Genomic DNA, 26,396 nt, shown 5'->3' with positions numbered 1-26,396 from the left:
AGATATGGCTCCAACATATGTAGGCTACCATTTTTATTGTCTTCTTCTTCAACTGGATTTTCAGCTTGGGTGTATAATATCCAGATATATAAGATATGGCTCCAACATATGTAAACGAAATCTATTAAAGATTAATCTACCTTTCAGATGAGTCCAGCAACTGAACATGAGATACACATAGGTAACAAAGCTAAACAGCAGTTGGATCAGTTGAATTGCAGCGTGAGTAGCTGAAACAGTAGCCACTGCTGGGTTCATGACTATTGAGTCCTGAACTTTGATTAGATCATTTTTGTGCTTCTTAAAATGTAACACGCTCCCTACTACTGTATTCATTAGGTTTTGATCTTAGGTACTTAATCTTTTCCACTGTGGCAATGTTTCCATTTTCTCAGACATACATAAGACATTCTTTTCCTGCATGTAGACGTCTTCAGTCTCCTTCTTTATCACCATCAGCTGATCTCAGTATTGTTATTGAGCTTCTGTTGTATAATATATGTCACTAGTATTTTGCTTTTTCTCAAGTTACAGCTTACTGGTCCTTTTCTCTGTGTGGAAACAGATTATTCTTCTGATGGTAAAATAAATGCACAAAATTCTTGTCTCTTTCCAATCGTTTTCATTTCCACTCTCACATCTGTTCAGTGAAAGGCTTATTAATACTATGCAAACCTAGTAAGATTCTGATAGCTGAGCTAATGCAAGTTTACGGCAGTTGTAACATGAGGGCCATCCCAACACAGAAAATGTAAATGGATTGCAAGTGTTGGCCTCACCTACTACAGCTATTAGTTTGAACAGTTAGCATTTTATTGTACAAAGCCACATGTAACCCCGCTTCTTGTTGGCTTCAGAAAGTAAACAAATTGACTCACCAGGCAGCTGGGTCATACTCTGCCCACACTCGCACATATTCATCCAGATGATGAGGACCCAAAATAGATGAATCACGTGTGAGATATTCAAAGTTATCCATAATAACAGCAACAAACAGGTTTAACATCTGCAAAAAGAGACAAAAACTATAACCTATGGCATCAAAGTGCACAACTTACAACAACACAATCTTGCTATCTAGGAGGAAGGTGACAACAACAAAGAAACAGTAGACCCTTAAACCGCCCAGAGACTCTTGGCTTAAAAACCTCCAACCTTCAGATGCTTGAAGAGTGCAGGTTGAGACAATGGGCTTTCTGACAGACCACTTGGAGTGCTTCCCCTTGTTCTTTTCTCTCTTTATTTCTTTTTTCTTCCTTTGGTTTCTATGCTTTCCATATTTTCTATTTGGTGTAGAGTATTTGGAAGTGATAGTGACCCACGTCAGCTGGCCGGTCAGTCCTGGAAATGTTAAGCTATTATCTTTCTTTTTATATCTGTCCCCCGAACAGGCTTTCTGTGAGCCTTGGTAGGGTGGTTTACCACTGCGTGACAGATAAGCTCCTATGTTTGTTCATTAATGATTGAAATTGTATATATATTGCTGGATATGTTTGTCACTGACATACTGATATCACCCACCTGCGCTGTAGGACCTTACCTTCCCTCTATTTTGATATAACTGTCTGTTCACAAGTTGTATACTTTTTTCATAAAACTTTAATAAAAGTATTGAAATAGAAGTAAACTACCAGCTGCCAATTTGGAACCTTATATTGTTCATGGCAAGTTATGAATGTTATTGACAACTTCTGTACAACACATTTAATGTAGTTTTGCTTGTCTTTGTAATAGTGGTTACCTGTAGCTACCTGTGCTTACCTGTTCCTGAATTAAACTAAGGTTGACCATAAATTATACAATTTTCTTTTACAAGTTTACCAAAACCATATAACATGAGGTCAAACGTAAACACTTTCAGGCTCCATGCACACTATCATTTTTAAGCTCCTAGAATCTGTTATTAGCATTTTTTCTGCTCCTAGCAGCTAAATAGTATTTCCCTATGTGTTCATGTACACTACTTTAGGCTATTAGCGTTCTTTGAGCTTCAGTGTCTAGGAGCAGACAAAAAATTGTTTTTGTGGAGTTTTTTTCCAGCAGAAAAAAAATGCTAAATGCTCCTAAAATGCTGCTAAACACTACTTAATGGCTAAGGGTAAATCTAAAGGAAATTACATAATGTATGGCCAGCTTAAGTCCCTTGGTAGCACTTATCAGCATTTTATCCACTTTTGATGATGGCATTGAATATGGAGTATTTATTAAGCTGAAGTACTGAATATGGGTCATGCTCAGAGGACAACCAATCAGATTTCAGCTGTTATGATACAAAAAGGGTTATTGATTATTGCCCTTCTCACTCACCAGAAATGAGCAAAGGAAGATGAATGACACAAAGTAGAAATAAGCGAATTCACTGCCACAGTCTTTCTCCTTAATGCCTGACATGGAGTCGCAGGGCTTCCCACTGAGACAAGACAACATGATTTCATGCCATGCTTCTCCTGTGGCACTCCTGTGGGATGAAAGATACATCATGATGTTTTACGAAAATGCCCATATGTATACGCCCAGTATTAGAGACCCTGGGGGGTTTATTTACTAAAGCTAGTTAACTCAGAATCTCGTGCAGTTCTGCATGGAAACCAATCAGCTTCCAGGTTTTATTGCTGAAGCTTAATTGAACCAACTGAGGTTAGAAGCTGATTGGCTGCCATGCACGGCTGCACCAGATTCTGAGAGAACCAGCTTTAGTAAATAAACCCCTGGGTGTCTAGTTCTACTGACCCACGAACCATGTATGAATCTATGTCCACATCTCTATCCAACATCCACTTTTACAACTGTCAGATGGTTAGGTTACTAAGGTGTCCGTTTATGACACACAGAATAGCTGCGATTCAGAGGATCACAGCTATTCTCTGGTCATTCACAGTTTCTGACACCCAGGAGAATATGTTCAGCCCTTCTCTGGAGATCTGTGTTCTCCCTCCAGATTCTCCAGCCCAGAGCTGGAGAATCGGAGGGACCGCAAACTAAGCAGAGATAATTTACCTCTGCTTAGTAAACTGATCTTTTACTGTAATCTCGCGAGATTATAGTAAAATCAGCCGTTTTCCAGCGTTTGTAGACCGTTCTCCCTTAGTTTGGAGAACTGATCTACATATGCTTCATAAACGGCATTCACAGGAGAACTGTGTTCTCCGAGAATGCCAGAGAACTGAGCAGCGATCTATTACCGCTGGTTCATAAACGGACACCTATATGACTTCCAAAGACTGCTTCAATTACAAGGAGACTGTTGACATGAAAAGGTGCCAACCACTGGCCATGGTACAGAAAGACTGTGACAATCAGGGACTTTCAATACAGATATGATTATAATTCCATCGCTTTATTTACTACAAACAATCAGCATACCATGAATAAGCACCATAATGTTATTTTTTGAATCTGCATGTTTTTCTAATGTCAACAGTGAATGAGGCTAAGCAAAGTACGTTTATTGCCTGTTAAAATCACATGTGATATCATCACAGGCATGCACAGAGCCTATGACCAGTGCTGGGTTGTGCGCAGTAATCTTCCAGCTTACCACATTACTTTCTTGGAAAGTGGTAACACTTGAGGTACTACATCTCCCATGGTTCTACTTACACTAGCCAGTCAGAGATAGTAGTTGGATATTGGTTGCAGCTTGAGCAGAGCATGGTTGGTACTCTGGATGCCTGTCCACACTTGCTTATCACACCAAGGGGCTATTTATTTATTTCAGGTACTTATATAGCGCCGTCAATTTACACAGCACTTTACATATATATTGTACATTCACATCAGTCCCTAACCCTCAAGGGGCGTACAATCTAAGGTCCCTAACTCACATTCATACATACACATACTAGGGCCAATTTAGACAGGATCCAATTCATCTACCAGCATGTCTTTGGAGTGTGGGAGGAAACGCAAACAGGCACAGGGAGAACATGCAAACTTTAGGCAGGTGGTGCCGTGGTTGGGATTTGAACCAATGACCCTAGTACTGCCAGGAAGTGCTAACCATTTAGCCACTGTGTTGCGTTGTAAATGAATGGACAAAGACTGATGGTGCCCAACCAACATTAATGTGATCACATCAGCGAATCCTTTACAAGACTGCAACAGATGGTTACAAGACCGCTCACCCTGTGCAAGTATAAAGCACAGAGGCAATGGGTCATCATAACAGGAAATGACCGCAACTGACACACTTCGCTATTTCGGAGTGGCAACATTTTCAGGTTCAACTGGTAGAACAATTGTTGATAAATACCATGAAACATATTTTACAATGAGCAGCGAAAAACACCTGTAATTGCAACTCAGTGAAAACTGCATTCTATGTGATACAAGAATGTAAAGAATGCAGAAGAAATGCACAGAAAAGGTGAATTTAAGCTTTATAATTTATAGTTTAGCAGCTTAGAGGCTCACCGGAAAAGTAGCATGAGAGCTTGGAAAAATGTGCGGAAGTTGTTGTGTTCGGTGATGGCCGTGTCCTCATCTTCTTCATCGAGAGCAATGTTACCAAATACCTGCCATGTAAGGAAGGAAATACCAAGATGTCTTAGTGGTTATAAAAAAGATGATGTTATACTAGAAAATCTATTTTAACCTGTAACGTCACCAGGTAGTATGATTTTAGGAATAAACACAGTTTATCTAGGTTTCACTAACGTCATTCCTATTGTTGGCCATTTTCTTCTGACTGATGGATTTTCCAATTTGTGCCATTAAATAAAAATTCTCAGACTTGACTCTGGAGTTCAGCCTCAGTCATGCTGGCAATTCTGCATTTAGCTTTTCTAAACATAGGAGAAGTAATCTGAGCACTATAAACATATATTTTGCTCCCCCCCATATCACTTTTTCCTGCATTAGAGGCCTTAAATGCAAATTGCAGTGGTTTGTAGTCACATTTTTTATATAATTTGTTTATGAAGGTGTGCATCTGTGTAAACTGATGTTGCATATATTTTTATAGCATACATCCATGGCGCTGTATCTGAATAGCATGTTGGGGTTTCTAAGTCCAAAATTGCCTGGATGCTTTATGGCAGACTGTGAATCCTTAGTTAAATTTACTAGAAAATTTCCACCTCCTACTTTGTTGTTTAAACCATTTAAGGACCACCCTATAGCAGATATACTGCTGCAGGGCAACTGTGCTGCGCAAAATCACGTAAAAAAATACGTGATTTTATATTTTTGTAAGGGACATGCGCATGCTGACCTACCCACGCTGTCATTGGCTCCAGAAGATGTCAATCACCGAGTCCCGGCCAGCGATTCATGGCCAGGACTCAATGATCAGTGGAGAAGCTGGTGGAAGAGATCTGTGTGTTAATAACAAAGGTCTCTCTCCTGTCAGCAGGGGCGTTAACTCCTTCCTGCCCAGTGTAATTAATACAGTGTCACTGATCACTGTATTAGTGTCACTGAAGATGTCAGTGGCAGTTAGTCAGTTCCCACCCAGTGTCAGTTAGTGTCAGAATGCCCACCACAGCCCAGTAGTCCCACTATAAGTCGCTGTTCGCCACCATTACTAATATAAAAAAAAAATTATTCCACCATAAACCACCATTTGTAGACGCTATAACTTTCACGTAAACCAATTAATATACACCTATTCTGATTTGTTTTTTCCAAAGACATGTTGCAGAATACATTTTGGCCTAAATTTATGAAGAAATTAGATTTTAAAATTTTTTTATTGGATATGTTTTATAGAAAAAAGTAAAAAAAAATTGCCGATATTCCTTTGTTTAGAGCACAAAAAATAAAAACCGCAGAGGCGATCAAATACTACAAAAAGAAAGCTCTATTTGTGTGAAAAAAAATTACTTACATTTAATTTTTTGTACAGCATTGCATGACCACACAATTGTCAGTTAACCTCCCTAGCGGTCTGATTATGTCCATATTTCTGTGCTCAAAGGCCTGCAATTTTTAGGAATAACTCACTGAGATCTGTCTGAACAAGAGTCTAGTAAACATCCCAGGTATGATAAAATTTTAAACACGAAATCATAAATTATAATTTAATAAATAATCATAAAAAATAATAATATAATAAATTTAATTCAATAATATAATCAAACCAAAAACACTGAAATTTGAAATACAGCGCCAAGTTTGCACATCACTGAGCAAAGTCGCAGAATCGTTTTCAATGTCTGATGACGAATTTCCCCCACGAATCATTATCACTCAATTCTGCAAGTGGTTCTGATTTACTATCGCTGTTCTCTAGCCGGTCTAAAACCGCTTTTGACCTAAAGGGACGCTTTTTGGACGCCATGGACTTTTCTCAGTTTCCAGGCAGAAAGAACAGTAAAAATGCAGGCAGGACAAAGCACTCGGGACAAAATGTATGTGAAATGGTTTGATACAGTAATGTTATACTATGTGATTTTAGTGTATTTAGTGAATGTCACTTTTTGTCATTTTCATATTTCCCGCCGTTCCGTCCCCCTTACGTCCCAACGCTCGCAGGGGACGGAACCCAGAAGACAGATGCCGGCATCCGCCGGAGGACATTACAGGGACACTGCAGGAGGGACATCGCGGAAGCGCAGGACAAGGTAAGAGAAGAACAGATCCTGGAGCAGCACCACATGGTATTCCCGAGTGTAGCTCGGGGTTACCGCTTGTGGTACTGAAACTTTACCCCGAGCTACACTCGGGAATACCGCCAGGGAGGTTAAAGTAACAGCGCTGTATTACAAAAAAAAATGGCCTTGTCACAAAGGGGGGTAAATCTTCTGGAGGGCGAGTGGGTATTGTACAAGCATCAAATAATAGTACTCAGAGGAAGCCTGATCGAGTTAAATTGGACATTTTTTGCTACTAAGTTGGTGAAGGGTGGAAGATGGAAATGGAGTGGGGGAAGGGGTGTTGTGTTACAATGATTAATTTAGTTGCTACATAGGGGCCACCTGCTGGTTGCAAATGTTAAATATGAAATACTTATACAATATTTCATATTTACCTGAGTGAAAATAAATACAATTGTGTTTTTGCTTTTTAATATAACTAAATGCAATCAGGGAATTGCCTAAAACCGACAGGCAGAATTCAGAACAGTTCTGCATAGTACCCAATCAGCTTCTAGCTTCCGCTAATTCAGTTAGGCTACATTCAGACAGCTGAATATTTGCTGCATTCAGAGGTGGCTAAACGTCGCCTCTGGGCGCAGCAACACTCTGTGTTATGGCCGCATATTAACTGGCTGTATCCAGGGTTGGATGGAGACCCTATTCAGCATCCAGTAACGGCACCCGCCATTGATTTTTAAAGAGTACAAATCTGACAGCTGCCGTTAATACTACACAATGTGTGCATGCAGCATTTACAACCACCAGGAATCTACTGTTTCTTGCCGGCTTCCGCCCCTGGCTGCAAGTGTCTAGCCATTTGAATGTAGCCTAAACCCTTTGAAAATGAAAGATGCAAGCTGGCTGGTTGTCATGCACATCTGTTTCAGATTGTGGCTGCTGCAGTTTTAGTAAATTCCCACATTGTCAAATTATCAACCCAAATACAGTGTAGGTGAGTAAGAAAAACCAGATAAAGAACCTGGTACCCCAGGACTATAAGGTAGGTGTGATAATGAATGAGCCATTGTGAGCAATAGACAAATATATTGGTATATAAGTAGACACACACAGATTTTAGAACATACCTGCATGCCAATAATGGCATAAATAAAGAAAAGCATAGCAATCAGAAGGCAAACGTAGGGCAGTGCCTGTGCAGGAAGAAAGTGGGAAGGTAAGAATTAGCTAAATAGATACAGAATCAGCCAGCATTCATTCAGGTGAGGAAGGCTCAGTACACAGATTCATAACAGATCACCCCAGCTTGCAGTGTCCCTCCTCATGAACCTGACAGCAACAGCCTGGATCATTGTTCCCCGCTTGAATCCACCCACTTCTCCAAGCCTCCATTGGCTCTGTATGGTTTCCTCCTCTGTATTATCTAGGGAAGAATTTTCCTCGGCTATGTAAAATAGTCTCTGCCATGATAGCTGACTCAGAATGCAGGGACCTGCAAGCGTTCTTCTGCACCTTCTCCTCCGGAGTCTTCCTCTTATATTCCTGCAGCTTCTGCACACGTAGCAGGGGATAATGAGGAGTGTAAACTGTCCTTTTTGGTTGCTTTTGTACCAAGGAGGTTCAGTATACTAATGTAACTCCTATGCTTAAAAATACAATATTGGTTCTTATTCATGTATTGCATAAATGTCTAGATTTGGAACTACCTGCATCTGAATTCTCCAGTCTCAATCCCCTAAAATGACCCAACCTGTCAATACATTCCCAGTATATTTGCTACTGCAACCTCTTTTGTTTGGTGACTGGTCTACTCCTGATAAGCTATTTTAGTCTCCCAAGCATTTTGCGTAGCAATATCTTGTTGAAGAGGCCCTTATTAAGATGTTCTTGGTCCCTGTTATGGATCCTCTCATTGCTTGAACAAAGCACTGACCATTCCTTTTCAGGACATGCACTGTTTAGGCATCTGGTAGACAAGAGACCAGAAACCCTTTTCAAGTTCTTCTTCTCCCTAGACTAGCCTGCTTTGCAAACTGTCATTTCTGTCATGTTCATTTGGGGGAATGGACCAAGAATATGACTAATGCACCTCATTCAATCCTACAAAATCCTTCAGGTTTAAAAACAATTAGAAATCATGCCTGTTATCGTACACCGCTGTGTTGATGGACCTGTGGATATTGTATGTCTCATATCCAGAATAAGTATCCTGTTTGTTCACATGCAAAGACTATTTGGCTAAAATATTGGTCTGCAGAAAAACAGTACACTTACTGCAAATGCCTTTAGATGGAAAATGTCTTTTTGGTGCCTCCCTGCACAACTATTTCAAAGACATCACTGGAAGAAAGAGTACTTTTACCTCAGCAAAAGAAACACAGGCATCATTCTGGAAAACTCAGTTCCCTTACAAATCTAGGACTCCTAAATCTTCCAAACCTGTGTGCAATGAGGGGATGCCCACACTCCTCGAAGTAGGGGGATCTTTGTTACCCTTTGCACCCACCAGGGATTAAAGCATTTCTGATGCATGCGTAAATGACCCAGTTTCCAGGGACAACAAGCTTCACTTTCCTTATAACACCATATTGGTGATAGGGAAAGGGGAGGCAAATAAGACCTTTTCTATGCTGGATGCTGTGCATGAGTCTGTCACAGAATTGTCTCAGAAGTATTTTTTTAGACAATACTTCTGAGACAATTCTGTGACAGACTCATGCACACCTTACCAACATGTACATATATCTGTTGCAAGTTGCACCATTTCTTACACTTGTGAGAGACAGATTTCTAATAAGTATCTACAACACTCTATGAGTTTCACAGAATGTCTTGTGGCTGGCTACAAAGCATCCAAACACCAATATATGATCATATACAGTATATATTCAGACATCACTTGTATTGATATGTACTGACCTTGAAGGACTGGACGAAGGTCCACAGTAGGATGCGAATAGTATACCCCTGACGCAAAAGTTTAATGAGTCGAGCCGCACGGAAGAGACGTAAAAAGCTGAGGTTGATAAAGTTATCCTATAAAGCATAAATGGGAGGGGACATAAAAAATACAGTGAAGACAAGAAGACACAATTTTATTTTCGTCTTTGGATCGAAATAAATAAATAAAATTATTATCAGAAAAGAACACTTCTGTAAATGCAGCAAACTACCATAATGTCCCTGCATTTTCCCGCAAACCCCACGTCCTCCTGCAAGAGGTCAAATCATTTACAAATTAGGGGTGTAGGCAGATAGGACAAAAGAGTGAAAACACTTGCATCCAGTAAATTTGTAAGAACTCAAAGTCTTACTAGCAATAATTTTATTTATTTGTTTCATCTGTTCTTGTTAAAGAGCACCTGTCACTTTGTACTAGACATAATGCTGCCAGGGAGGAAGGCAGGTAAAAGGAAGACACTGTGCTTTGTTTTCTCACTTATGAGGGTTCTGGAATAATTTTGAATAGTGAAAGCTGAAGTTACCACTGCAGTACTATCTTGTTCACCTATTGCTATGGCAATGCTAAGAGATTATATTGTGGAAGATTTAGGAGTGTTGGGCTTATGTTGACCTTAGAAACTAGGAAGAAGGTCAAGGGAGATGCAGACAAAAATTCTTTAGTGCTGAATCTCTCTCTTTCCTTAAAGTATATCTAAACCCAAGAACAAAATCTTAATATATTGCAGACTACTAGTCCTTAAATGTGGTGTTTGCAGTAGTTTTTTTTTCAGTCTTTTTACCTCCTTCATTTCCACCTGCTGATCCTGCCGGTAGCACATTTACTGTCCTAAGGTGAGGCTCACTCAATGTACTGTATCTATGGAGGAATACCATTGTCAACCCAGAACATTAAGTGTGTTAGGACTACTATGCACCTCTGCTATTCATCATTTCCTCTATAACAAAGGGGAAGGTGTTGGGTAATTCTTATCTTGAAATAAACTGCAGCGTACACAGGACAGTACTGGATTTTTGTCAGGATCGACAGCTATTTCTTTGCAATTGTTGAACAGATATAACAAAACACTTTCAATGGTATACTAAATAGACCAAAGGGAGCAAATAAAGGAAGTTTATTGTTAGGGTTTACATACGCTGTAATCACCACAGAATAACAGAATTAAACCTAACCTCTTTCCGACATAATCTCTGGGAGTTTCTATGGCAATATGCATACAAGATGTGGCTACAGAAGTTCTCTAGTAAAAAGTTAAATTTAGTTCAATTCATTTTATGAGGCAGGCCTTAGAGTTATTCACAAGACCAAGTTTATTAACAGCCAGTGTAAAGCAGAGAGCTGTGTAAAGTTCAGGCCAAGCTCATACCATGAATACTTTTATCATGGAATGGGTGTCTATGGCATGGCCCCACTGAACAACCAGTCCACCTCATATCAGCTGATTGCTCTCCTGGCCAAACACGGCCCTCAGCTGTAAAATCAGCCCCTAGTAAGCGGGAGAAACAGTTAAAACTTTTACAAGAACATTTTCTTAAATAGGTTGGGTAAGTCATAAACAGAACAATAACAGATTTCATGTCACACATCAAAAGACAACAAAACCTTAATAACTGAGAAAAAGGCAATATGGTGTCCACACTATACTTTATGGCGTTATGCATGTACCTAGTGACAGAGCCTCTTTAATTGACATAATTATGAAAGCACACTTCACATTGAAACAGAAGGCCCTTGTATTAAACCAGGAAAAAGGTGCAGAGCGAAGGCGACAAGAGGGCCTCATTGCTTCCTTCATCCCAGCAATTATTTTTTGAAGATTTGAGTTTTCCATTGAAGAACCAAGAATCAAACCAAATGCACTGTATTTGGAAACAAGCAGGCATTTTACAGTAGGAGTGTACGGCACATGCAGAGCTCAGGTTCCTCCACTCCTCACACCAAATCTGTGCATTACGGTAACTGACAGAGTGGAGACAGGACACAGCACATTGTTTATGTGAGCCCTCTACACTCGCACATGGAACGGATCCCCAGAAGAAAAAAGAGATTCTACTAATAGAAGCACATTCTCTTTGGCAGAGTTGCTGCAAAAAAACCCTCTTATAAGCATTTCCAGGCGTTCCTCTTTCTTATGTTACATTACTCTTAAATGATGAGGGATCCGTTGTATGTAAGTCCCAAAAAAAAGCAGGCGCTTCTGGGGTCAGTGCAGGACTGATTGGCCATCAACTAGAGTGAAAAAAGCATGCAAATAAAACAAGTATTGCCACTAGGCCCTCAGAGATTTTTCCAAAGTGCATGAGAGTGATAGGGAAGCAGTTTAATACCCATCTAACTCGGCTTTTCCAGGGAAAGTTAAAAACTGTAGCATCAGAATGTCATCGGAGTTACTAAACTTGGCCACAGATGGATCAAACATTCAGCCAGTTCAGCAGGGATCAGCCAAAGTTTGATCCCTCTGTCTGTTCCTGTTCATGAGAAGTTGATCTAATGATCAACTTTTCATGAATGGGCTTGTTGGAAAATTTTGCTTCAATCAGAACATGCAGCCAATTGGCTGCAGAACTGATCACTGTCTTCTGACAGCGGGGATATTCCTCTATCAGAATACAATGGTACAGCAGGGAGGATTCCTGCATCCAACTCGAATGTGTGGATGTGGGAATCGGTTCAGTTTGTTTCTTTCAGCCTGCTGTCTGAACAAAAAAAATATGAGCCATGTATGGCCAGCTTAATATTGCTCTTGGTACAGTTGTGCTCAAAAGTTTGCATACCCTTGGAGAATTGGTAATAGCAGAAAGATGCAAATTGTCTGCCAGTATTTTTTAATAAAATGCTGCATTCATCTTGCCATCAATTTTCACAAGATTCCTCTGTGGCTTTAAAGCTCACACACCCCCAAACATCAGTGAGCCACCACCATGCTTCACAGTGGGGATGGTATTCTTGTCGCTATAGGCCTTGTTGACCCCTCTCCAAACATACCGCTTATGGTTGTGACCATACAGTAAAGCTCTATTTTGGTCTCATCACTCCAGATTACAGTGTGCCAGAAGCTGTGAGGCGTGTCCAGGTGTTGTTAGCCATACTGTAACTGGGGTTTTTTGTGGCATTGGTGCAGTAAGGGCTTCTTTCTGGAAATTTGATCATGTAGCTCATTTTTTGCTGAAGTATCGTCATTTTGTGCTCCTTTAAACAACTACACCATCTTTTTCCAGAGCAGCCTGTATTTCTCCTGAAGTTGTCTGTGGGTTTTTCTTGGAGCAATTCTTCCGGATGTTGTGGCTGCAGTCCTTCTACCTGAACTTGACTTGGCATAAAGAGATTCCTGAATTTTTCAATTCCTAACAAGTGATTGAACAGTACTGACTGGCATATTCAAGACTTTGGATATCTTTTTATATCCTTTTCCATCTTTATAAAGTTCCATTACCTTGTTATACAGATCTTTGACAGTTGTTTTTTGCTCCCCATGGCTCAGTATCTAGCCTGCACAGTGCATCCACGTGAGAGCTAACAAACTCATTGACTGTTTATACACTGACACTAATTGCAATTTAAAAAGCCACAGATGTGGGAAATGAACCTTTAATTGCCATTTTAACCCTTGTGTGTCACCTTGTGTGTCTGTACCCAGGACAAAGATTCCAGGGGATGCAAACTTTTGATCAGAGCCATTTGAGTGATTTATGTTATCATTATGATTTAAAAAGGAGCCAAACAACCATGTGATAATAAATGACTTCATATTATCACTGTCCTTAAATAAAAGACAGTTTCTTGGCATGATCAGTCATATATTCAATATCAATGCCAAGATTTCACGATTTCTGCCAGGGGATGCAAATTTTTGAGCACAACTGTACATCAGTTGCATAGAAAAACCTTCACTACATTTGAACTTATTGCTCTTCTATCTGTTGGTAAATTTAGGGAAGATGGAAGAAAGAACTAGTGGCAAAACACAAAATTCAGCAATATACAAGCTTAAAGAGTAAAAGCTTGTATTTCTGCCTAATCTTCTGTCTGGTTATAAAAAAAAGCTAATGACAATGTAAAATTTTAGTCCACCATAAATCCAAAGGCCTTCTTAGTTATTATGTGTGATTGGGTCTAAGTTAATGTAATTCTGAGTACACAAAGACTGTGTAGTTTGAGCAAAAAGCAGACTACTCAAACAGCACATAACAACTGGGAACTGGAAGTGGTGAAGTTTTAAATGTAATCCAAAGCAGGCTGGGCTTTCTAATAAGATCAGCACTGCATCTATGCGTTTGTCAGAGTTTGGGGTGGATTTACTAAAGGCAAATAGAGTGTGCACTTTGCTCCAGAGCTTAGTAAATGAGGAGACGCTCCGCTTACTTCCATCATCCAATCATGTGCAAGTAAAAATGATTTGTTTTTTTATTTTCCTTGCATGCGATTGGGTATTCTTTGCACAGTGAAGTTTAACTTCATTCACTAAGCTCTGGAGCAAATGTCCTTGCTAAGTGCAGTCTACTTGCCTTTAGTAAATCAACCCCATAGGGAACTCTGTAGGTAAAGCTCAACTCCATCCATTTTTTTCTGTTTAACTTTGGACATAGTAGAGAGACATTTAGGTCTCTGCAGTGGCATCCCTAGGCACGCCACACTGGATGACACCTATCGCACGGGCTGACACCAGACCCGATTCCACGAAAAGGTAAGTTTTAAAGCAAGCCGATGATCCCCGCAGGATGGATCGGATGTGCGGATTGAGCATAATAGATCGGAGTCCAATTCATTATACTCCCCAATCCGCAGATCCGATCCTTCTTCCGGGGATCGTCGGCTTGCTTTAAAACTTACCTTTTCGTGGAGAGATCAGTTAACCCCGTATAGGTTGCAAGCCTACGATCCCCGCAGGATGAATCGGATCTGCGGATTGGGGAGCATAATAAATTGGACTCCGATCCATTATGCTCAATCCATAGATTCGATCCATCCTGCGGGGTTCGTCGGAGGGGTGACATCAAGTGGTATCACACCGGGTGACACCAACCCTAGGGACGCCCCTGGGTCTCTGTCTGTTCCCTCATTGGGGTGATTTACTTTCACTCCCTGTCACAGTAACAATGTGCTCACTGGGACAGAAAGTGCAAAAAAAATTTTCACTAACAGGGACACATCGGCATTAACATGTTTTACTTTTTTAAAAAGTTTACTTTGTTAAACTCTTTTTGCAGCATGTGGCCCAGTTCATTAGGTGTCCCTTTACATTCTGACTGAGTTACAATGTTGTCACTGTATTCTGATATTAAAGGATCTTCACTGCATTCTAGATATTTATTCAAAGAAAAAGGGGTGAGAATACTGGCAGCACTTTGGCTTAGAGATTAGTGCTATGGCCAGACCCAAACTTTCTGAGTCCATTAATAATTCTTAATTGATATCATAAACAGGGTAAAAAGGGCCACTTAAAGTTTACAAAGGGTACAACAACCCTTTTAGTATTTACCAGAGCTGCCAAATTGCCAGTTCAGGCCTGGCTTGGAGTTTGTATGTTTCCCATGCTTTTGTGGAATTCTACCACAAAATGCTTCCACATAATAAACTCACTGTATCTGTTAATCTGTGGTGGGGACATTGGAGTCTATGCTCCATCGGGGTAGGTGTTGACGTGAATGGTTCAGTGTTCTTCCTTAAATTCTGTAGAATATACTTCTGCTATGAAACTGAATAAAGTAAACAATGGTTCTGGCATAGTGATAGTTGTGGCCATGGTTAGAGGTACCCCAGAAGCTGCCTGGTGTTTGGCTGGGACAGTGCAACATGCATAGCAAGAGGCAGAATCAAAATCCTTAAAGGGGTGGAAAGGTTCATGCATGCAGAATTCAGTAATCAGACTGCAAGGGATTTCAGGAGGAAGAAGGGAGGAAAGGAGAGTTTAGAAAAGTTTGTACTGACAAAAAAAGAGAGTCTGGGCTCCAAGAAAAGGTTATTGAAACTGGGGTGGTGTAACCCTCAATAATACCTACTGCTACTATAGTGTGTCTACTAATATGAAGGCAGCCTCTTTGCTGACAAGTTCATATTTTAAAATGGAAGAAAACATATTCTCTAGGATCTTGTAGTGAAACAGTGTCACTATTTCCTACTTCATTGGCTGTATTTTGAACCAAAATGGGTTCAAATGCTGTGCATGATTAATACGTGTACTTAAATAGATGTATTAAAGATAACTCAAGCTTTCTGAAAAACCTGACATGTATGTCAGAGCGGTGAAATAAACATTTTAAATCATATTTCTCATTAATATCGGTTTTTTTTTTTTAATATGCTATTACAAATGACATTTTGGCAAATATGAAATGGCCTGGTTGTGCTACTTTCATTTGAACAGGAGTACAAAATATAGCTTAGTAACTTGTATGAACGCTACATTACACTGCAGGGAACATATCTTTTACAAATATGATACTTTTTGTGGCTTGTATTACAATATCAAGTTTGCTGTACGATGACTTTAAGGTTGCTGAGCACTTTAAAATGGTAAAAAATGCTAACTAACTGCAGGTAACACGAGGTACCTGCTTTTACTTTTCCTAACCAGCAAAGCCTCTTTTGTGCTCCCCCCTCATCCTGGGTTCACTTTGTTACTCAGGGCTCAAATTCAATGGCTTCAGTGCTGCATGGCAAGAGCTAGGTTCCCTTTATTTTGAACTTCAGCATAGGGATTTCGATAAGCCGGGACATGTTCTCCAGGTTTTACTGCTTGGTGCCTCTGGTCAGCAATGCCCACACGTCTGTAATGTGGGAATTTCTGTAACGTTGCAGGTTGTGTCACCCATGCCTCTGCAGAAGCAAATGCTTAGATATAATGTTTCTGTAAAGACATTAGAAGCAGAGTAGCACCAAGCCATGTGAACATCTCCCAGGCTTCTCCTTGGCTCCAGGGGCGGACTGACAACTCATGGGGCCCCCGGGCAATAAGGGATCGTGGGGCCACTGTGTCCTTGCCCACACCCACAAAAAAACTATGAAAAAGCCAATGAAAGGTACCAGTGGCATCTCACGGGGCACCCTACTGACCCCGGACCCTCGGGCAGTGCCCGAGTGCTCGAATCGTCAGTCCGCCCCTGCTTGGCTCTGATGTGTAACATAATGCAAAGGGGATGCTTGCGAGGTGTTGCAGATATGACTTGCAACGGAAGGGAAGGACTACAAAAAAGAGGGACATTTGCTTGGTGTTGGTGTTGGCTGAGTGGGTGATAGGGGAGTATTTATTATTATTATCATACAGGATTTATATAGCGCCAACAGTTTGTTCAGCGCTGTACATTATAATATACACTTGAATTCTGCACTCTGTATACAGAGTCATGGGTTACATATGCAAGAAGGCTACACTCTGTTTTTTTTTGTGGTAAAATACTTCTAGCCACTTCACTCTGTAGCATGGGAATGGAGCAGTCAGGATTATGAAATGTAGTATAGAGAGTACAGCAGTCAGCAATATATGTTATGTACAGCGCAGGCTACACACGGATGACCACCATACTCTATACACTGTGCTGTATGTTACATACTTTTGACCATCATACATATGACTGCAAAATGGCAAATACACCTGAAAATTACATACTGTATAGTGAATTGTATATTACATACTCCTGACCACTACATTCTGTACGCTGGCCTGTACATGACATACTCCTGAGCAAAATATTAATTGGGGTGGATTTACTAAAGACCGTGCACTTTGGAAGTGCAGCTGCACTTTTTTTCCCCAGAGCTTAGTGAATGTGGTAAAGCTCTGCTGATTTCAATCATCCAATCATGTTCAAGAAAAATGCTGTTTTTAAAAAAAATTTTCCTTGCACCTGAATGGGTAATTTTTACAAAGTGAAGCTTTACCAGATTCACTATGATTTAGGGAAAATCTGAAGCGCACTCTATTTGCCTTTAGTAAATCCACCCCGCTGTCTCAACAACTGTTGGTTGCCGAGCAGTCTTAAACTATTGTAACTCCTTCCCGCTGACTGTATGCATATATGCAGCCTCTTGGTGGGTGGACCTTAACGAAGAGAGGCTGCACATATGCGTACCCAAAGTAAAAAAAGAACTGGCGGGTAACGGAAAGCTCCCGATCTCTACTTGCAATCAGGAGCTTTCCAATAACGTGACCGCTGTGACAACCAATCACAGAGGTCACATGATCACAAACCCCGCCCCACCTCCCAGCATATGAAACCTCTTAAAGCGCCATGAGGAGCTGGCACCAAGGGGGTAATAAAATCTGTCTTCATAGTAAAGTTACATTAATGTTAGCTTTGCAGTACTGTGCAAACGTTTTAGGCAGTTGTAAAAAATGCTGTAAATGAAGAGTGCTTTCAGAAATAGGAGTGTTAGTTTATTTTTAACAATTAACAAAATGGAAAGTAAATGAACAGAAGAGAAAGCAAAATCAAATCAATATTTGGCGTGACCACCCTTTGCCTTCAATACAGCATCAGTTCTTCTAGGTACACTTGCTCACAGTTTTTGAAGGAACTCAGAGGGTAGGTTGTTCCAAACATCTCGGAGAACTAACCACAGATCTTCTGTAGATGAAGGCTGCCTCATATCCTTCTGTCTCTTCATGTAATCCCAGGCAGGCTCAATGATGTTGAAATCAGGGCTCTGTGGGGGCCAAACCATCACTTCTAGGACTCCTTCTTTACACTGAAGATAAATCTTAATGACATTGGCTGTATGTTTTGGGTTGTTGTCCTGATGCAGAATAAAATTGGGACCAATTACATGCATCCCTGATGGTATGGCATGATGGATAGGTATCTACCTGTATTTCTCAGCATAGAGGACACCATTGATCCTGACCAAATTTACAACTCCATTTGCAGATATGCAGCCCCAGACTTGCAAGGAACTTCCACCGTGCTTCACAGTTGCAGATACTCATTACTGTACCGCTCTCCAGCCCTTTGGAGAACAAACTGCCTCCTGCTACAGCCAGATATATAAAAGTTTGACTCATCAGACCAAAGCACTGGCTGCCATTTTTCTGCATCCCAGTTCTTATGTTTTCATGCATAGTTGAGTCACTTAGCCTTGTTTCCACGTCGAAGGTATGGCTATTTGGATGCAATCCTTCCATGAAGACCACTTCTGCCCAGACTTCTCTGCACAGTAGATGGGTGTACCTGGATCCCACTGATTTCCACCAGTTCTATGCTGATGGCACTGCTGAACATCTTCCAATGTCGAAGGGAAGTAAGCATGACGTGTCTGTCATCTGCTGCATTAAAGTTCCACTCACCCTGACAATAACTGTAGCTGCTGACTTTTAAAAAACAGCCACTTACCTGTCCCTCGGTCCCGTGGTGTGTGTCCCACAGCCCGTTTCACCGGCCGTCCTGTATTCCTGGAGGCCGGCATCTTCAGTGTGGGCACCCGGCTCTGATAGCTTGCGGCTTCACAGCCGGGTACCCACTGCGCATGCGTGAGAAGCGCTGCGCTTCATGAATGGTCCTGTAGTCTTCCGGGACCTGTCACGTGTCCCAAAAGACTACAGGTAGGGAGGGAGGACACCTTCCGTTTCCAATCGCCTAGGCGATCGGACCGGAAGTGGGAGCGGGTACCTCTCAAATTCAGGTACCTGCTCCTCCCCGCCCCCCAAAGGTGCCAATCCTTAATGGGGAGCAGTCCTTAAAGCAGAATTTCCCCTTTTGGGTGGAGTTTCCTTGGCCAACAACTCCATCTACGGTCCTCAACATTGCCAATTTCTTCGTGTTTCTTCAAAAGAGTTTGTTGAATTTAATTGATGCTGATTTGAGGCCAAATGGTGGTCACACCCAATATTGTTTTGATTTAGATTTTTCTTCTTTTTGCTCTCTGTACATTTTGTAAATTGATAAAACTAAACAATTAAAATATATATTTTGGAAAACATTCTTACTTTACAGCGTTTCTTCACCTGCCTATAACGTTTGCAAAGTACCGTATGTCTAACTCTTGTATGCAGAAAAGCATATGTAGTAGAAGTTTCCGTTTATGAAAATTTTTGTGCTGAGGTTTGTGTTTGTGCATGTGTGTGGCTCTTGCATGTGGCACGGTAATTAAAGTATATTTTGTGAATACAAGGACTGTGACGTGTGTGTGACGTCCAGTTTACTCAGGTTTGCACACACACGTGCACTGCATTATTGCTTTTGTCAAGGGGACCCAAGTGTTTCACAAATCCAGCAATGTCCATGCTTCAGTGGCCAATTAAGGCACACTTAAGCAGGCCATAGATGGGTCGAAAATCGGCCAAAAATTCGTCCGAAAGAATAATCGGATCGTTAGTGGGTGAATTTGTTGGCCTTTTTTCGTGATTTTGACACATTTTTTTAATCAGTTATGTTGGAAAAAAACCGGCCCATTTTCACGGCAATGATGGGCAAATCGGCCGATCTTTTTACCGATTAAAAAAAATGCGCATGAGCCTTGACCTGCAAGAAGAAGGAAAAGAAGAAAAGAAGATGAAGACAAAGAAAAAGAAGAAGAACATCTGTACCTATTTGTATCCATTTCAGATACAGATGCTTCTATTCGGATACAAATAGATACAATGTTGCAACCGCAATACTTTTAAATGTCAAAAATAATAGCGGAGTGTCCCTGCAGAGAGCTCCGCTATTATATTTGACATTTAAAAGTATAGCAAAGTTGCAACATTGTATCTATTTGTATCCATTTCGGATATAGATGTTTCTATTTGGATACAAATAGATACAATGTTGCAACCGCAATACTTTTAAATGTCAAAAATAATAGCGGAGTGTCCCTGCAGAGAGCTCCGCTATTATATTTGACATTTAAAAGTATTGCGGTTGCAACATTGTATCTATTTGTAGCCGAGTAGAACCATCTATATCCGAAATGGATACAAATAGATACAATGTTGCAACCGCAATGCTTTTAAATGTCAAATATAATAGCGGAGCTCTCTGCAGGGACACTCCGCTATTATTTTTGACATTTAAAAGTATTGCGGTTGCAACATTGTATCTATTTGTATCCTAATAGAAACATCTATATCCGAAATGGATACAAATAGATACAATGTTGCAACTTTGCTATACTTTTAAATGTCAAACATAATAGCGGAGCTCTCTGCAGGGACACCACTACTATATTTGCCGGCCGTAGACGGGACGAAAATCATCCAATTTTTTTTACCAATGGTGTTAACGTCGGCCGATTGAACGACCGATTTTTCGTTTTTTTTTTTTAAACGTCTGGTTTTTGCCCCGTCTATGGCCTGCATTAATGAACAGTGGGATGGAGGCGGAGCTTGCCTCTGGGAGATGTCTTAGTAGCAAAACTAGGATAATCAAGCAGTTAGTAACAAAGTGAAATCAGGATAATAGAGAAATAGAGAAGAGACTACTAATGTTAATAGCAGCAATCTTATATTGTCTGACCCTTAGGCTTTGACTTAGGCGAATCAGCCGCATTCCTGCTAGACACCTAAAATAAAGAAATGCGTGGCCTATCACTGCAGGCCTGCGTCTGGTAATGCCAATTGTCTGTCTATGTCTGCCTTCATTACTTGTGAGGTGCAGGCCAGGAATAAGCATACAGTAGATGAGAAGAAGTCGGAGCTTCTCATTGTTATATTTGTTTCAAGTAATTGAAAGTAAAACATCAGTATGACAGCCAGGCAGTTGGCATTATCAGAAGAAGAAGTCCGCACTCAGCGGTTGTAACCTACACATTTCTCTCTTGATACATTTTCTCTTAAGGATTGCGCAGACAGCAAAAATAAAAAAAGATCCTTACTAACCACATGGGCAGGTAATGCTGTTGCCCAATTGGAAAACAAATGCCATCCAAAAGACTGGGTGAGATTTTCTTTACATTTATGTGTGTCATCTATGCTAAAATGGCCTACATTTACAAATAAACAGCCTGTGTATGGGTTTAATAATAAAACCTGTAGAAAATCAAATATACAGTTATTCACGGATGGCAGATAGGCCAAGTGATATTCTGAGCGACCGTTTATGAAGTGTCATTAGTAAGAGCAGACTGACATATACTGGTGGAAGCAGTGGCATGTTATGTACCAAATAGCACTCTAGTAGGGCTTCAAGGATTAATGCCTGGTATTGGGGATACACTAGATCTTTTGAGAGACGAGTCAGGAGTGAGGGATGGGGTGGATTGGAGTGCACAGCCTCTGACATGCAGTAGCTAATGTTTATGCATTAGGTCATAAATTACAAACCAACCGGGTTCTGCGATGCAGTTGTAGATGGAAGAGGTTGCGGCAGGAATTTGTGCGTGGGGTTGGGGGTGAGGGTTGTTAGGTATATGGGGGAGGTGGGGTGTAGTTGGCATGAAGTCACAGACCAGTTTCATGGATGGACACATGAGATTCATAGTGCATTTTGATTGGATGAGTTATTTTTTGCCGGGGGCCAAAATATCAGAGGGATAGAGAGAGACATGAAAAAGACAAGACAGAGATAAACTGATCATTATAGGAGAGAAGGAGCCCCACTAAGCACTGTACCACCCAATAGGAGCACCGGATTGTCTATAGTTCCACCCATTCACAATACCGCACCACCTTCCAAGAGCATCATTCCATTCAGTCACAGGGCTGTACCACGCATGTGGAGCGCTCAACCGTTCACCTTCGCATCACCCAGCCAGAGCATTGTTCCACCTATACAAATACAAACGTTCTCCACCACACCACATGCTAAACACAGGCAGGATATTATCCACAGACACATTTCAGCACTTCACTGCATTATTCTCTGGCACAGCACCAGTACAGCAGTGCAGCACTGCATTATTCTCTGGCACAGCACCAGTACAGCAGCGCAGCACTGCATTATTCTCTGGCACAGCACCAGTACAGCACTGCATTATTCTCTGGCACAGCACCAGTACAGCAGCGCAGCACTGCATTATTCTCTGGCACAGCACCAGTAGAGCAGTGCAGCACTGCTTTATTCTCTGGCACAGCACCAGTACAGCAGCGCAGCACTGTATTATTCTCTGGCACAGCACCAGTACAGCAGTGCAGCACTGCTTTATTCTCTGGCACAGCACCAGTAGAGCAGTGCAGCACTGCTTTATTCTCTGGCACAGCACCAGTACAGCAGCGCAGCACTGCATTATTCTCTGGCACAGCACCAGTACAGCAGTGCAGCACTGCTTTATTCTCTGGCACAGCACCAGTACAGCAGTGCAGCACTGCTTTATTCTCTGGCACAGCACCAGTACAGCAGCGCAACACTGCATTACTGACATACATATTCTAGCATGCCAATGTGCCAACACTTCAGTACAACTCTGCATTATTTCTTAGTACTCCAGTGCAGCACTGCATAGTCATACATACTCCACCATATCATGGCATTAATCACAACACTCCAGCATGGCACAGCATGGTTTACATACATGTTCTTCAATATCAGTACTCTAGCACAGTACTGCATTACTTACATACACGTTCCAGAACAGCACTTCAGTATTCACATGTACTTCAGCACAGCAGAGCATTTTTCACAGGTAGGCGAGCATACTCTAACAGGGCACCACATTACATACCCATACTTCAGCACTGCAATTTTACACATACATCCAGCCTGAGCAATGCACTATACAAGTTATTTATTGAGCAGAGCACTACGTTCTTCACATTTCCACCCCATACAGCATCGCACCTTTACATGCTGTACACATCCTTGAAAAGCACTGCATTTTTTACATGTATTTCAACTCAGTACTGGATTAATCACAGCTTCGCAGCTGTATGCAGACTCCAGTGGAGTACTGCATTATTACGTATATACCAGCAGAGCATTAAATTGCCTTAGAAAAATGTTGGCACATCACATTATTTTGGATTACTATTGCACAACCCAGCATTGTTTGCACAGGTTCTATAGGAACACTAAAAGTAAACATAACACCAGGGGCGGACTGACAACTCATGGGGCCCCCGGGCAATAGGGGATCATGGGGCCCCTGTGTCCTTGCCCAAACTCAAAAAAGCCTATGAAAAAGGTACCAGGGGCATCTCATGGGGCCCCCTACTGACCCCAGGCCGTCGGGCAGTGCCCGAGTTTCCAAATGGTCAACCCGCCCCTGCATAACACAATAAGATGGGATGTAACCACATACATTAAGCCAGAATCTAGAGCAATTGTGCATGTCAACCAATTAACTTTTATCTTTCATTTTCAAGCTTGAAGGGGCAGAAAGGGCAGTAAACACACACAGCTGAGATGGTGTTTTACTGCCCCCCTCCCCCTTACACTGTACTGCCCACTAAAAGCGACCCATTCAATGCTTTCTCACCATCTGTAAAATGTTAACGACAGTGTAGACTACCCATAACAGAACAAGCTGAAGATAGAAGCTGATTGGTTGCCATGCACAGCTGTTCCAGATTCTGGCTGCTCCAGTTTTGATAAATTCCCCTCTTTGTATTTTAATAAATATCATATTAGGTATTTTTTATTAGTTCACTTGTTATAACAAAACATTGCATTCCGTATATAGTAATATAGAAAAAGAAGGGAAGGAGACCCATATAGATAACGGTCCTTCTACCCTGTCACTGGGTTTTACTGGTACCACGTCCCTTACTATAGAGACATGGAAAAATGCAACAATCCTAACTAGAAAAAACTACTGGGACTTTTTAGGTACCATACCAACAAAGAATCATACAAATATTATAAAAGTAATACCTTTATTCTACAACATTAACCCTTTCGCCACCAGGTTCGTACGTCGTACAAACCTGAAAGTGTGGGTTTTATACACAATCCGGTGGCTGCAGCCTTCTTTTTGTGACCCAGAAGGCGACATGTATGAAGTCACTTCCGGGTTACAGCTGTCACTTTCCCCGGCTAGAATAGCCAGGGAGAGATGTATCGCAATGCGATGTACATTGCAATACATCTAGTGCAGACCAGAGGAGACATGCAAGGTCTGTTAGACCCTGCATGTCCCAATAAAGAGAACCTGTCACCTAAAAATCATCACATAGGGGACTTTGTGTCTCCTATGTGATGAAAAAAAAAAGTAACTACATTTTTTTTAACTGCCGAAAAAAAAAAGTTACACACATGCACATAACATCCACCCCACCAAAAACTAATTTTGAGGCACCCCCACATACACGCACGTATCAACATAAACACATACGTTGGGGCGCCTATGCGTGAAAATTCTGATTGCGATACCCATGTTACATATTGCTGCGCACGTCGGCATGAGAGCAATAATTCTAGCACAAGACCTGCTCCATAACACTCAACTACGGACCTGTAGGGGCTTTTGAAGAATGGCCTACAGAAAATATAGGGTGCTGAAATTTGTCACCATTTCATAGGCGCGCACACATTTAAAGTTTGGCATGTTGGGTATCTATTTACTCGATGCAAAGTTGTCTTTTATATTTTACCAAAAATTTAGGGAATGTATCACAATTGTTTGCCCTAAAATTCACTTTAGTGTGTTTTTACTGAAATTCTGTGGTAATATCGTGTGACACAAAAAATTGGAACTACCACAATTTTTTTGTTCTAGGGTATCTGCTTTCAAAAATATATAATGTTTGCGGATTTTGTGGAATCTTCAGGCCTAAAATGATTTTTTAAACATGTGTGCAAAAAAGGCTCTGGCAGAGAAAGGGTTAAAAGACATGATTGTAGTATAAAAACTGAGCATAAACATACTCTCTAAACACCATTACAAGTTGTAAAAATAAGAGCTCCTTGATGTATACAACTTTGAGTTTTGGTGTTCGAGGACCACTTATTATGGTAATTATATGAATTTATTTTGATGGTTTTATTTTCTTTGAGATATATGGTGATCTGGCTGTATGGCCTTATTTGCTTTGATATACGGGATGTATTCTTTAATGATCGATCCCTGGATAAATTCCTTGCGGGACTATCTTTGATATTTAGGATACTGCATAGATATTATATTGGACTAATAAGTTTGTTTCCTTTTTTTCTTTTCCCATTTTTTCCCTTTTTCTGTATCTTTATATAGGATTGGCATTTTTTCTGTCCATATATCACATATTTCTAAATTTGCTGAATGAATTGGTCCATCCCCCAAATGGGTGACTACAGTTCTCCATTGTTGCGACTGTGGGTATGTCGTGAATTTTGAATAAACAGGTATTGCCTTTCAGTATATATAGATATATTATCCTAAAATGTAATAATCTATTTTGTTCTTGTTCTTTCTATTTGTATATTATGGGTTTACTTATGATTCTAGAGATATATACCAGATCTCCCTGAGGAAGTTGGCTTTGACCTGAAAAATGTGTGTTAGTTATATACATCAAGGAGTTATATACATTGCATTCTCCTTGTATACCATATATGCAATCTTGGAGCTATTTACATCAAGCCTGATGCTCTTATTGTGACAATATGTTGTGTCACAGGGTTTGAAAAAGCCGCTCGCCAAATGCGAGGAGGAATTCCTCTGTGGCGAGCGGCTGCGAGCGGTGAGCACAGATGAAGCATGGAGCGACTGCACCTGCGCTCCTAGTCTCATTGTGAAGCTGAGTTCCGGTTTACAACTTCCGGTTTCCGGCTTCTGCAGCACCGCCGACGAGGGGACAGGTGTAGGAGAGATCCGCTCTCCTCCGCTCAGAGAAGACACCCTCTCTGCTGCCATGGGGGACTCGGGGGGACAGTAAGTACTGTATACAACATGTCATATCACTGTAATGGAGTACAGGGGAGCTGGGATATGCATTACTCAGTAATGTATATCCCAGCTCCCCTGTACTCCATTATAGTGATATGACATGTATACAGTAATGTATATTCCAGCTCCCCTGTACTCCATTATAGTGATATGACATGTATACAGTAATGTATATCCCCCCTCCC

At 41.0% G+C, this 26,396-nt stretch overlaps 1 protein-coding gene across 3 annotated transcripts in view; it reads right to left on the bottom strand.

The window, feature by feature from the left end:
• Positions 1 to 26,396, bottom strand: part of CACNA1A (calcium voltage-gated channel subunit alpha1 A) — a 289,262-nt gene that overhangs the window by 87,650 nt on the left and 175,216 nt on the right. For all 3 annotated transcript variants that reach the window (XM_089652658.1, XM_089652659.1, XM_089652660.1), the window contains exons 31-35: positions 9,456 to 9,572; positions 7,664 to 7,729; positions 4,414 to 4,514; positions 2,308 to 2,458; positions 879 to 1,006 (exon numbers count right to left, since the gene is read on the bottom strand). In XM_089652658.1, coding sequence (XP_089508784.1) covers positions 879 to 1,006; positions 2,308 to 2,458; positions 4,414 to 4,514; positions 7,664 to 7,729; positions 9,456 to 9,572 — 563 coding nt within the window. The remainder of the gene's footprint in view (positions 1 to 878; positions 1,007 to 2,307; positions 2,459 to 4,413; positions 4,515 to 7,663; positions 7,730 to 9,455; positions 9,573 to 26,396) is intronic.

Source organism: Staurois parvus, unplaced genomic scaffold (genome assembly GCF_062004578.1).
Source record: "Staurois parvus isolate SC_StPar_1 unplaced genomic scaffold, SC_StPar_1.0 ptg000689l, whole genome shotgun sequence".
NCBI lineage: Eukaryota > Metazoa > Chordata > Amphibia > Anura > Ranidae > Staurois > Staurois parvus.
The sequence above is the reverse complement of the archived record's forward strand: the minus strand, read 5'-3'. Positions and strand labels throughout refer to the sequence as shown.